Raw genomic sequence first — 13,494 nt, forward strand, 5'->3', positions numbered from 1 at the left:
AGGAGTCTTATATTCCAGCTTTGCAACCCATTACTGTTTAATATTGTGCCAGGTTCTTTGATAGAAATTGCATATGTTTTTACAGCCAGTAGTTGACCATGTGACATTCTGTTTGTGTTGCTGTTGATCATCTACATCCCTCTAGCCTTTCAAATACTGTGCAGTTCAGTAAGAGAACTAAGCAAACATTACAAGTGCAGCAGAGTTAGATAACTAGCTGTGGCTAATGGATTCCAGTGATTTTGAATGAAATATGCTCGACTAAATAACAATTTTAATGGGAGAGGGTGTGGGAAGTTGATTGATCCGGTTGAACTGGGATCACAAACACAGGATTAGGCTCTCCGGAAATGCCAGATTTCAGTTCATACTGCTTGCTGAAGGTGTTTGCCTCAGTGGAGGAATACAAAAAAGACATACATAATGAAATAAACAAACAGCTGTCTGTTCGTGTGTCTTTCACCTCCACGATTGTCTCGCACAGGTGCCAATGCATGAAACACAAACTGTCAGCTTTGTGAAGTGGGAGCCAGCTCTCTGAACACTTCAATAGAAAGATGGTTTCATGTCACTGTTCTTTTGTTGTCCTCTTCAGACGCAGTCACTTTGAGCTCCACTGTTGCATCTCAATAAAAATAAAAGGGGGCATGGTTTATAATTTATCAATTGTCAACCATGGAATTCATTACAATATGATAAAAGAGCTGTCATGATAATGCATAACCAGGGTACATTCTGGGGGGGGGGGGGGGGGGGTTGTCTGGCTAGCTTCTACTGAACTGTTCCCTCTAGAATTCTTTTTCTTTTTGCCACCTTCTTTAAATGCACTGAGCAGAATTGCACTCATCATACAGACTTCCCTGCATTGCATTACAGATGTACCACTTTTTCATGGTAGAAGAACCATCGTAAAAGATGTAGTAAAAGTAGTAAAAGTGAAGTGTAACGGGGCAGAGGTTGGGCAAGAATCAGCACCCTCGCATGCTGCAATCGAGCGTCTAACTGCTATGTAAAAGAGCCAACGCTCATCTGAATGTCTGATTCAAGGGCTTTTAGCCTCATCTCACCGACAGGGGTCAGAATCTGTGAGGACAGGGCATCAAACAACACTGCCAAAACAAAAAGCAAGACAGGTCTGGAAAAATCTCAGCCAAGTAGCCAGGGGAAAAAAACTAAACTCAGTGATTGTACACATCGTAAAATAAGGAAGGCTTAAACAATATGCTTATTAGCTATATGGCCTTTCGATTACTGGAAGCTCAAGTTATCTGAAAAAGCCACTTCAATTATTTTAAATACTCTAGCTTAGTTTAGTGCACATGGTAGTTGTTGTGTTAAGTACACTTTAGGAGGAATAGAAGATGATCATTTATCTCACACAGGGGTTTTACAGTTACCTGGAGAACCGTTCACTAACTGCACTAAACCTTGCTAAGAACATTCTGAAGCACCATTTATTGAGCGTGTCAGTGGCTGTACTGTACAGTAGAACTTTGTCAGTCCAATGGGTTACACGTTTATTTTTACATGTAGCTGGAGAAGTGCTTTTTCATATCAGATTAAACTTGGTTAGGATATTATTTATCAGAAATGATCGAGAGGATCAGAATCGAGGGGTTACTAGAGACATGCACCCATCCTTGTGAATGTCAAGGGCACTCCAGTGCATTCACAGTGATGTACATGTGGATGTACTTTTTATATGATACCAATGGGTCTAATTTTGTATTTACAGCATGGATGCTAATGAACTTGTTAAAATAGGTGGATGGAATGAAAGGCTAGATTTTCATCTCCCTTTTATTTGTACACTCTCACAACAGTTTAAATCTTGTTCTTTCAATATGAAAATGAGTGTTTGTGTAATATTGAATTCAGACAAATATAATATTCTGCAAAGTATGTGACATGAACAAATATATACAGCGTGTACTGTTTTTATTTTTCAGAAAAGTTTAATGCCTATGTGACTCTGAAGGTACAGAACGTGAAAAGCACAACGATCACAGTGCGTGGGGACCAGCCATGCTGGGAACAGGACTTCATGTTGTGAGTACGGGGGGGGGACCAGCCATGCTGGGAACAGGACTTCATGTTGTGAGTACGGGGGGGGGACCAGCCATGCTGGGAACAGGACTTCATGTTGTGAGTACAGGGGGGGGATCAGCCATGCTGGGAACAGGACTTCATGTTGTGAGTACAGGGGGGGGATCAGCCATGCTGGGAACAGGACTTCATGTTGTGAGTACAGGGGGGGGATCAGCCATGCTGGGAACAGGACTTCATGTTGTGAGTACGGGGGGGGGATCAGCCATGCTGGGAACAGGACTTCATGTTGTGAGTACAGGGGGGGGATCAGCCATGCTGGGAACAGGACTTCATGTTGTGAGTACGGGGGGGGGATCAGCCATGCTGGGAACAGGACTTCATGTTGTGAGTACGGGGGGGGGATCAGCCATGCTGGGAACAGGACTTCATGTTGTGAGTACAGGGGGGGGATCAGCCATGCTGGGAACAGGACTTCATGTTGTGAGTACGGGGGGGGGACCAGCCATGCTGGGAACAGGACTTCATGTTGTGAGTACGGGGGGGGGACCAGCCATGCTGGGAACAGGACTTCATGTTGTGAGTACAGGGGGGGGGATCAGCCATGCTGGGAACAGGACTTCATGTTGTGAGTACGGGGGGGGGATCAGCCATGCTGGGAACAGGACTTCATGTTGTGAGTACGGGGGGTTGATCAGCCATGCTGGGAACAGGACTTCATGTTGTGAGTACGGGGGGCGGATCAGCCATGCTGGGAACAGGACTTCATGTTGTGAGTACGGGGGGTTGATCAGCCATGCTGGGAACAGGACTTCATGTTGTGAGTACGGGGGGTTGATCAGCCATGCTGGGAACAGGACTTCATGTTGTGAGTACGGGGGGGGGACCAGCCATGCTGGGAACAGGACTTCATGTTGTGAGTACGGGGGGGGGACCAGCCATGCTGGGAACAGGACTTCATGTTGTGAGTACGGGGGGGGGATCAGCCATGCTGGGAACAGGACTTCATGTTGTGAGTACGGGGGGTTGATCAGCCATGCTGGGAACAGGACTTCATGTTGTGAGTACGGGGGGGGGACCAGCCATGCTGGGAACAGGACTTCATGTTGTGAGTACAGGGGGGGGGGATCAGCCATGCTGGGAACAGGACTTCATGTTGTGAGTACGGGGGGGGGATCAGCCATGCTGGGAACAGGACTTCATGTTGTGAGTACGGGGGGGGATCAGCCATGCTGGGAACAGGACTTCATGTTGTGAGTACGGGGGGGGGGATCAGCCATGCTGGGAACAGGACTTCATGTTGTGAGTACGGGGGGGGGATCAGCCATGCTGGGAACAGGACTTCATGTTGTGAGTACGGGGGGTTGATCAGCCATGCTGGGAACAGGACTTCATGTTGTGAGTACGGGGGGGGGATCAGCCATGCTGGGAACAGGACTTCATGTTGTGAGTACGGGGGGCGGACCAGCCATGCTGGGAACAGGACTTCATGTTGTGAGTACGGGGGGGGGGATCAGCCATGCTGGGAACAGGACTTCATGTTGTGAGTACGGGGGGGGGATCAGCCATGCTGGGAACAGGACTTCATGTTGTGAGTACGGGGGGAGGTGTTTTTCTTTCTTTTTTTTACTTATAACGTTATAAGTGAATACTGCAGGTATTTCATTTACGGCAGTTTAAAGAACGTGTACTCTTTTGGAGGCTTTGAAAGCCAGCCCCACTATATTGAATTGTAAATCATAGCGATGGGTCGGATTCACTGGGAACAGGACTTCATGTTGTGAAGCATTTGCCCCAGTGCCAAGTTCAGTGTTTTTCAAAACCTCACTTGTTTCAAGCGTGTTTCTTCTAACATCAGCATATTTTAAATTTTACAAAGATGTTTTTGTGAATAAGTCTCTCTGCATTATGATACCAACATTAGGGCCTGAGTAACTGATATACAGGTGTCATGAATATGTGTTCTCCCCTTTCACATTCTAGAATGAATATAACCCAAGGCATCTCACTCCTGCAAGTTATATATCGGGCTGGATTTTTCAAAGGATTTACTCCAAAATGCAATTTGCACTGTTACATAACCGCTAACAATCAATAAGAATAACAGTTTTATTTTACTCAAACAAACATATTGGTTCTTTTCAAGTGTGGCCCATGGTGTTATATTCAGAAAATTGGCAACAAAAAAAAAGTGCCCTATTTTCTGGAAACTAAACGCTGCTTCAGGACTTCATGTTGTGAGTACGGGGGGGGGATCAGCCATGCTGGGAACAGGACTTCATGTTGTGAGTACGGGGGGTTGATCAGCCATGCTGGGAACAGGACTTCATGTTGTGATATAGGGGGGGGGATCAGCCATGCTGGTTGCTGAAGTACAACACTCATGCCCCCCCACCCCACCCCTAGTCGGACGACCATGAAGTACAACACTCATGCCCCCCCCCCTAGTCCGGTACGACCCTTGTCCTGAAGTACAACACTCATGCCCCCCCACCTAGTCGGGTACGACCCTTGTCCTGAAGTAACAACACTCATGCCCCCAACTAGTCGGTACGACCCTTGTCCTGAAGTACATGTGTTGGGGGGGGGGGGGGGGGGGGGGGGGGTCGCTCACTGGGGTTACCATTACACATTGAATGAGGCCAAGCTGTCGCAGAGAAAGTTCTATAATGAAAAAAAAAAAAAAAAACCTCACTTGTTTCAAGCGTGTAGTAGAACTTGAAAATAGTCAGGTTTGATAGGGTCAGATCTGTAGAGTGTGACTGTGACCAGAGGCCTGTCTCCTGCTGCCCTCGCTGCGTGCTGTGCTAGAGTCTGGGAAGGAAATTCTGTTTTCTTTATTTAAACTAATCCTCAGCCTGCTTGTGGATTTCGTATTGGGATTGGTTGCTCTGGAGTCTGATTGCATTGTGGATTTCATATTGGGATTGGTTGCTCTGGAGTCTGATTGCATTGTGGATTTACATATTGGGATTGGTTGCTCTGGAGTCTGATTGCATTGTGGATTTCATATTGGGATTGGTTGCTCTGGAGTCTGATTGCATTGTGGATTCCGTATTGGAAATTGGTTGCTCTGGAGTCTGATTGCATTGTGGATTTCGTATTGGGATTGGTTGCTCTGGAGTCTGATTGCATTGTGGATTTCATATTGGGATTGGTTGCTCTGGAGTCTGATTGCATTGTGGATTTCGTATTGGGATTGGTTGCTCTGGAGTCTGATTGCATTGTGGATTTCATATTGGGATTGGTTGCTCTGGAGTCTGATTGCATTGTGGATTTCATATTGGGATTGGTTGCTCTGGAGTCTGATTGCATTGTGGATTTCATATTGGGATTGGTTGCTCTGGAGTCTGATTGCATTGTGGATTTCATATTGGGATTGGTTGCTCTGGAGTCTGATTGCATTGTGGATTTCATATTGGGATTGGTTGCTCTGGAGTCTGATTGCATTGTGGATTCCGTATTGGAATTGGTTGCTCTGGAGTCTGATTGCATTGTGGATTTCATATTGGGATTGGTTGCTCTGGAGTCTGATTGCATTGTGGATTTCCTCAAGTGATGAACCTTGAGGCTTTAGATGTGTTTGGCTGTGACATTGGACGCTTGCCTTTGTATCAGCCCAGAGTCCGGGTGAGGGAGGGGGCCGTCATTCTTGTCAATAAGAGATGGAGGCTTTTATTTCAGCCGAGCTGTGAGAAAATGTAAAGGGATGGTGTTAAGTTTTTAAAGACACGCACAAGCACAGTTGTCCTCAAAGTGACCTTAATGTTAGCACACTCTCACCTCCACTTGCATCATGTTCACTATATTAGTGAGGACATGGTGCAGTCCATCATTTTTGTATGCTTCATCTATCCTTCTATCCAAACAGACAGTATTCTCCCAGTACAGTATTTTATTAAGAAACACAAAACTGAAAATATCTTCATACCCACAAAATGATAATTCTGAACTTTGTTGAGCAGCAGAATATTTCTACCCAATTTTTAAAAATTGTGTCTGGTTACTGTTAACCAACAATGTTTTTATTTTTAATTTGTAAACAAGTCCTTATGTCTATGGAAAACACACACACACACACACACACACACCACACACACACACACACACACACACACACACACACACACACACACACACACACACACACACACACACACACACACACACACACACACACACACACACACACACACACACACACACACACACACACACACACCTTCAGTACTGTAGACCTGTGTGTCTGGGAAGGCCTTCCTTGTCAATGACTGTGAGCATTACTGACAGTTCTAAATGACTCTTAATACATGACTCTGTGCTGTGAGCCAGTTCTTTTCATTTCATAATAAAGGGATGTGAATTGGAAGAGGGGGTCAGGACCCCAGATAGCTGCCGTTCTACCAGGCTGCTGGACAGATGGCCACATTGAAAATGATTACCCTGGGTTAGAGTAATGTAATTAGTATCCTTCAAATGCTTGCTTTCAAAGTGTCTTGGTATCCCTGAAACCGTTCTGTGCTGCACCGGAGGACACCGGTGCAAATGAAGTGGAAACAGGCTTGGGGTAGGAGCCTGGCGAAGGCATGGATGGATTCGATGCCGAATCTGTAGGATTTTTTAAGATCCGACTTGACAAAATATCTCATCTATATTCTAGCTGTCACATCACATGTCATGTTAAAAACAGGGTGCACTGTTAGGATGCTGTAATGTACTGAGAGTGGTGATGGGAAGCTCCACTGCACTCCCATTCAAGGAAATCCCCTGTGTGTCAGTCAGAGAATTACCATGTAATTTATAGAGAGCATCTCCCCCTGAAACTGGAACACTGACACATGAGAGAGTTCTCACCCAGTGCAGCCTGCACACAGGGCGGGCCTGTCCCTTCTATAATAGCTGGGTTTATACAGTCTGGAACAAAGAGTTGTCTGCACCAGTCATCCCCAGAACATCAGGGCACTCCCACACCCGTCAGGGATGCATTGCGTTCTGTAGGACACTTGTTGGAATTGCAAATCCACTGCTACTGCTACCACTACAGCTACTAATATCTCATTAACCATTTCAGCAGATTCATACTTTTCAGTGTTATTGAAACTCCGGGGTAAAATGTAACGACACCCTTCGCTGTCACCTGTGACCCAAGACAGTTGCCATATTGGGGTCATGTCACGGTTGGCTTTCTAGGTGGTAAAGACTTGGAGATATTGGCCTCGGATATGTCCACACATGGTGTGTCTTAACTACTTCTAGCAGACATACAGTACAGTGCTGGATCTTATAGGAGGCTGTGGGGTCCAGTGGTTAAAGAAACGGGCTTGTAATCAGCAGGTACCCAGCTCAGCCACTGACTCACTGTGTGACCCGGAGCAAATCACTTAACCTTCTTGTGCTCCGTCTTTGGGGTGAGACGTTGTTGTAAGTGACTCTGCAGCTGATGCATAGTTCAAACACCCTAGTCTCGTACCTTGTAAAGTGCTTTGTGATGGTGGTCCACTATGAGAAAGCAAGAAAGAAAGAGAAAAAGTGGTACTGGCATAGGGGCACTGGCATAGGGGCACTGTTGAAGCCCACATCACATCACTTCTCATAGTGAGCTCATTCTAAACAGCAGCAAACCGCTCTAAGCTGTGTACCGCACAGTCCACAAGACTGCTCCTTTACATAAAATTGTTCCCAGTAAAGTATGCTTCCTTCTGTAAAACATTTATACAGCTCAAAAAAAGCCAGAGAAGATGCAAGCATATTCCACTCTTGGCTGACGAGCATCCATCCAGGGCTCTGCACATTCATGGAGAATAAACCGGTGTATGCAGATTCCACGGGGCTGCACAAAGCTTTCCTTCCACTTGAACACACCCTAACCATCAGCTTGCTGTGCTGTCTACTGTACACCTGACACACAGCATCTCAATATACATTATCTCTGCCTCGGTATTAAAACATATTAAATATCAGGCCCTTTTTACAAAGCTATAACTCATGAGTTATTTAATGAACGTTTATTGAAAAATGAAAACTGTTTAGTTGCTAATGTTTTTAAATGCACTGTATTTGCACAATCATTAGGGTGTGTATTCCCAATGTATTTACTAGCACATGTTATTGCACTGTAATTAGTGTAGTTAGAGACTCTTCAATGAAGCTTTGGGAATGTGCTCCACTGCATTTTTCTGAACTGCTCGATTAGCAGTATGAGTTTATATTCCAAATTCATCATAGAGCCCACTCGCACATCTACGGATATGTAATCCGAGCACACTGTGCCTGGTAATAGGCTTTTCTTTGGAGGCTTTAAAGCAATCCTGGTTGGAATTAATTAACCGGATCGGAAGAAGCAATTTGCAGTGTATTAATCTTCTCTTCTGAACCCCTAACGCATTCTCGTCTCCGAGTGCTTTTATGCAGACTCGGACTCCACTCCCTCAGGTGCTGTGTTTTAGTGTCTATTGAAGCGCTATATTTGCATATCTCTGTGATTCGTGCTGTATTGAATAAGCTGGCAGGAGCTTTCCAGGACACTATGTTGAGTTTTTGTAAGGGATAGATGTTCGTGGGGGAGCGGTGGGAGTGGGGGGGGGCAGATTGTACTTTTTTGTAGTTTGAAACCAGTTCCTGGCATCTTTCTGGAGATATTTTTGCCCATTCTTCAAATACAAACTTCCATCCAATAAGCCTTCTAGCAAACAAATGAGAGCAGAATGTCTTGATATTTTACGGCATTCATTGATCCTTCTACAGTACAAAGGTGGCCAGTGCCTGAGAGAGAAAAACAAGCCCATACCATCACACAACCTCCACCATGTTTAACACTGGGCATGATGAACTTTTCTTAATTCTTCTCCTCTTTCTCGAAACATAGTGTTACTATCTTGGTGAAAAAATTCTATTTTGAATTCGTCAGAATTTGGTTGAAGAAATCAGGCTTGAAGTATTCAATACGAAACTCCAATCGCTTTCTTTTGTGTGTTTTTTTAAGAAACGTTTGTATTTTGATTTTTGCCCATGGGCATTCATCTTGTTAAGGTATTGTTGAATTGTTAGCTCATGAATTTCTTCACCATCTTCTCTCAATTCTTGTGTCAAATCTTTTGCAGTAGTCCGATGATTTTGCCGGGCTGCTCGAATGATTCTTCTTCTAGATTTTGCAGAAATCTTTCTTGGTCTTCTACACCTGGAGCTAGTTGCAGTAGTTCCTGTTCTCCTGTGTTTGTCAGTAATAGCCCACACAGTGCTTTCAGTAAACAGAGTCTTTCTGTAATTTATTTGGTAGTTTCTCCTTTTTCATTTTGTTGTATCACTGCCATTTTGAGTTTTAACCATTTTTGTTGCTTTTTTGAATCACAAATTTCCAATTTATTTTTTAGCACTTGATGATTATGTATTTATTCTAATAATCATCAGGTGTTGGTTTTTAATTATGATAATTAATAATTAGCAACGAATGGGTTTCATACGAAATATGTTGATTGCCCAAGCAGTATGTGTTATTCTTCATTTTATGCATGTTATGTAGTAATTTGTTTTATTATAAAGCTGAATCTCTACTTTTAATGTATATCTTTCAATAGAGCAATTAGAAATTATAGAAACCTCTTTCTTTGTGTTTTTTCTTTCTTTCTTTTTTTTTTTAAAAACTGCCCAAATACTTTTGTTTGTGGCTGCATATCCAGATTCGTGTTCCCTAGTGTGTGTGTGTGTGTGTGTGTGTATATGTATATATATATATTTACCATAGAGGGTTAGCAGTCTTTAGTTTAATTAAACAACAGAACCCTGATTGGAGCTCATCATTGTCTGGAAGTTGACCACAGTGTGAAGGTATTATCTGCGGTACAGACAAGAGCAACTAATCGGGGTTTATTGCAATTCAAAACTGGAAAACAGAGCCTTTTACTTTTAATGTCGTTATTTTAAATCTCTAATTTTTAAAGATTTATTTTTTTAATGTTTCTTTCTTTCCTTCATTTTTTTTTTTGTTAACGCTAGCATTCTGTCTGAACATTTCACGGTCACTGTCAACAGTGTGGTAGCACCCTTTTAATGGAGCTTTTTGATTGGTCGATGAAAGTTTTGAAGATTCTAATTTAGCCAATAGCTGCTTTTTAAAAACATTAGTGCTGATCGCCCCCTTACTTCATTTACAACTTAGGACCAGCAACAAAAAAGAGTATTATAAATCTGTTAATTAAGAGTGATTATATTGACTGCTTCTGTACACTAAAGTCTCAAGCAAGTGTGCTTGATTTTCATTAGACAAGCAATTAGGCAATACTATATAAAGGGCAAACAGAGTACGGTTTTAAACCAGCTAAATGTACATTGTACTGGAAGTCTGCAGACTGGGTTCATTGAGATGCAGAGAAGATGAGTTTCTGATCTGCAGGGCTGGGCTGCCTTGAGGGAGATGGCTGAGGTTTTGCATTGCTTCACTGATGCACTGATGCACTGCGTGGAATTACAGGTAGTGTCTGGAGACAGTGAGGCGCAGTTTCGCATTGCAGTGGTTTCCGCACTCATCCGCAGGGTCCCTGGCACTAGCAGGGTCCCTGCCTGAATAGACCTGGCCTTTTGCAGCTGTCATGAGTGTGTGGGGAGGCAGTTCAAAGAAGCCAACAGAATGCTTGGTTCTACTGTGTAACGGTAATCAGGGGAGGTTGTGATGAGGTTGTTTAGCTCCTGATGAGACAGCACTAAGAATACTGTGCTCAGCATTACAAAAAGAACATTGTGGCTTTAGAGAGAGTCGAGCCAAGAGCAGCCAGACCAGTCCCAGGGATGAATCGTGTGAGTTATAAAGGTATGAAGAAACTTTTAGGGAACTACCTCGATATATAGTCTAGAAGAAAAGGAGGATGAGGAGGAAGAGGCCTTTTTTTATTTTATTTTTTAAAGGAGTTGACAAAGGTAACTAGTCGTAATGGCAGCATCAGCACAGAGAACATGAGGGGGGAATACAGATTAAGGACAGAGGAAAGGAGCTCCTCTTCTGTCTTTATTGTAACTGGCCAATGCAGCCCCTGTGTTGAAATGCTGAGCTGGTTGCACGGGCATCCACCGTCATGCCCCTTGGACAGTCCCGTGATTGTTGCTGAATAGTTGCACACAGCTCTCACATAGCCTGAACATTAAAGGGATGTTATAATTGTACCTACATTCTCTCATTTTGTTGGCCATTTACAGACTTCCGACCTTTTACAGACTTGCATGGCTTTTAGTGGCCCAGTTCCAATTGCAATAAGCTGTGTGCTAGTTTTCAGGAATGTGTAGAGTAGATCCATCTGGCGTTGTTTACCAAACCAGAAATGTCAGTTTTAGCAGGATAGGTCTTGAGATACTGTTTACAAGCACTTCACTTACTGTCACCTGTGGATTTCTTAGGAGGGGAGGGGTACTGGTTTAATTGCTATATGTTTCTACCAAGTCAAAATGAAGACAAAATTAATCAGACACAGCAGTCTGTATGAACAGTAATTTGAGGCATTACATTTAAAAACGGGGTTAAAGGGATTACCTAAATGTAATCGGTTTAAAAGCAAAAGCAGTTTCTATGTAGGCCAGCAATGTCTGTTTCTGTCAAAAATAAAGCCATATCCTGCATTATTCTATGCATGCTGTACCATACAGCAGGTCATCATGGTTTGCCATGTGTTTTTTTTTATTTTTTGTTTGCTTCGCCATAACTGTCTGGGCTTTACAATGCTTAGCTGTGCTTTACCTTGTTTTCAGTATATTTTATTACACTGTCCTATGGTTTTACTGTGGGAAACTTTTATAATAGTAGGTCATTTTAATGTACTGTTTCATGGTACTGATAGCTGTAATGTTGTATTCGTGTCTATGCTGACAAAATGTATGTCACTGTAATAGTGGTTAGTATTGCTGACATTCATCACTAGTCTCTGTAGCTGTTGCCAATGCAGGTGAAAGAGCCGGGCTATACCTACAGAGCAAGCCATTCATACTGCCTAGTGCAGAGTGGCATGTCTGGGGCCACAGACGGCTGGGACTTGATTTCGGAAAGTGCTGGGGCACAAACATCTTTAATGCAGCCTCTTTAGAGAGAAGGAGAAACAGCTTTTCCTCCATTTCCTCTAAACAAACTGAGCTGTGTACCCCAAGAATTCCAATTTTTTTTTCTAATTTAGATAGGCTGTGTGACAAAGAGCACAGAGCTCTGCCCATCCACAGCAGACCCACGGGCAGGGAGGAAACACTGAGGCTGTGTGAAAGAGCACAGAGCTCTGCCCGCTCACAGCAGACCTAGGGGCTGGGAGGAAACACTGAAGCTGTGTGAAAGAGCACAGAGCTCTGCCCGCTCACAGCAGACCAAGGGGCTGGGAGGAAACACTGAGGCTGTGTGAAAGAGCACAGAGCTCTGCCCGCTCACAGCAGACCCAGGGGCTGGGAGGAAACGCTGAGGCTGTGTGAAAGAGCACAGAGCTCTGCCCGCTCACAGCAGACCCACGGGCAGGGAGGAAACGCTGAGGCTGTGTGAAAGAGCACAGAGCTCTGCCCGTTCACAGCAGACCCACGGGCAGGGAGGGAACGCTGAGGCTGTGTGAAAGAGCACAGAGCTCTGCCCGCTCACAGCAGACCCACGGGCAGGGAGGAAACGCTGAGGCTGTGTGAAAGAGCACAGAGCTCTGCCCGCTCACAGCAGACCCAGGGGCAGGGAGGAAACGCTGAGGCTGTGTGAAAGAGCACAGAGCTCTACCCATCTACAGCAGACCCAGGGGCTGGGAGGAAACGCTGAGGCTGTGTGAAAGAGCTCAGAGCTCTGCCCGCTCACAGCAGACCAAGGGGCTGGGAGGGAACGCTGACAGCAGTTTGGACTGAGAGGAAGGGCTTTTGGCAGCTGCTGGTGTTTTAATCAGCAGCCCAGATGGCCTGATGCCTGACTGCTGGGAGATGGATGGGGCTGTGCCTTTCTCTTTCACTCTCCATAGAGTTTCGGAAATGGTTCTAGCCCATCCATTTAAAAAGATTAGGCCTGTCTTTGTGACATTGTTCGTTATTCATTACTCCTTTTTTTTTTCCTTCTCAGAGAGGCTTACCATTCTTGCAAGTCTTGTACAGTAAAAGACCTGGGGTGGCAGAAGTTTTTATTCACAGTGCACCTCTCTACAGTTTCAAGTGAATGCTGATATTGTAACATAACTCTCTGTACCAAACTAATACTGTATATGTGTGTGTGTGTGTGTACAGTATGTATGTATGGTATGTAGAGAATATAGAATGCTTAAAGAGCTACTTAGTATTGGTGCAGAACATGAGTTATATGAATGAGTGTGTTCTTGTTTAGACTGAATCTTTTTGTGTTTTGGTCACTTTTATACAGTCAGTAGTTTAAAGAAACCCTGTAGCCTCAGTAGAGCTCTGAGAATGTATAACCTCCATGTAGATCAGATACACAGGGAGCAGTCCTAACCCTCTCCCTCTGCA

The 13,494-nt window shown here is 44.3% G+C and overlaps 1 protein-coding gene across 1 annotated transcript in view; it reads left to right on the top strand.

The window, feature by feature from the left end:
• Positions 1–13,494, top strand: part of LOC121327384 (protein unc-13 homolog B-like) — a 137,243-nt gene that overhangs the window by 80,949 nt on the left and 42,800 nt on the right. The window contains exon 3 of the mRNA XM_041271404.1: positions 1,950–2,049. Coding sequence (XP_041127338.1) covers positions 1,950–2,049 — 100 coding nt within the window. The remainder of the gene's footprint in view (positions 1–1,949; positions 2,050–13,494) is intronic.

The sequence above is a fragment of the Polyodon spathula genome, chromosome 2 (genome assembly GCF_017654505.1).
Source record: "Polyodon spathula isolate WHYD16114869_AA chromosome 2, ASM1765450v1, whole genome shotgun sequence".
NCBI lineage: Eukaryota > Metazoa > Chordata > Actinopteri > Acipenseriformes > Polyodontidae > Polyodon > Polyodon spathula.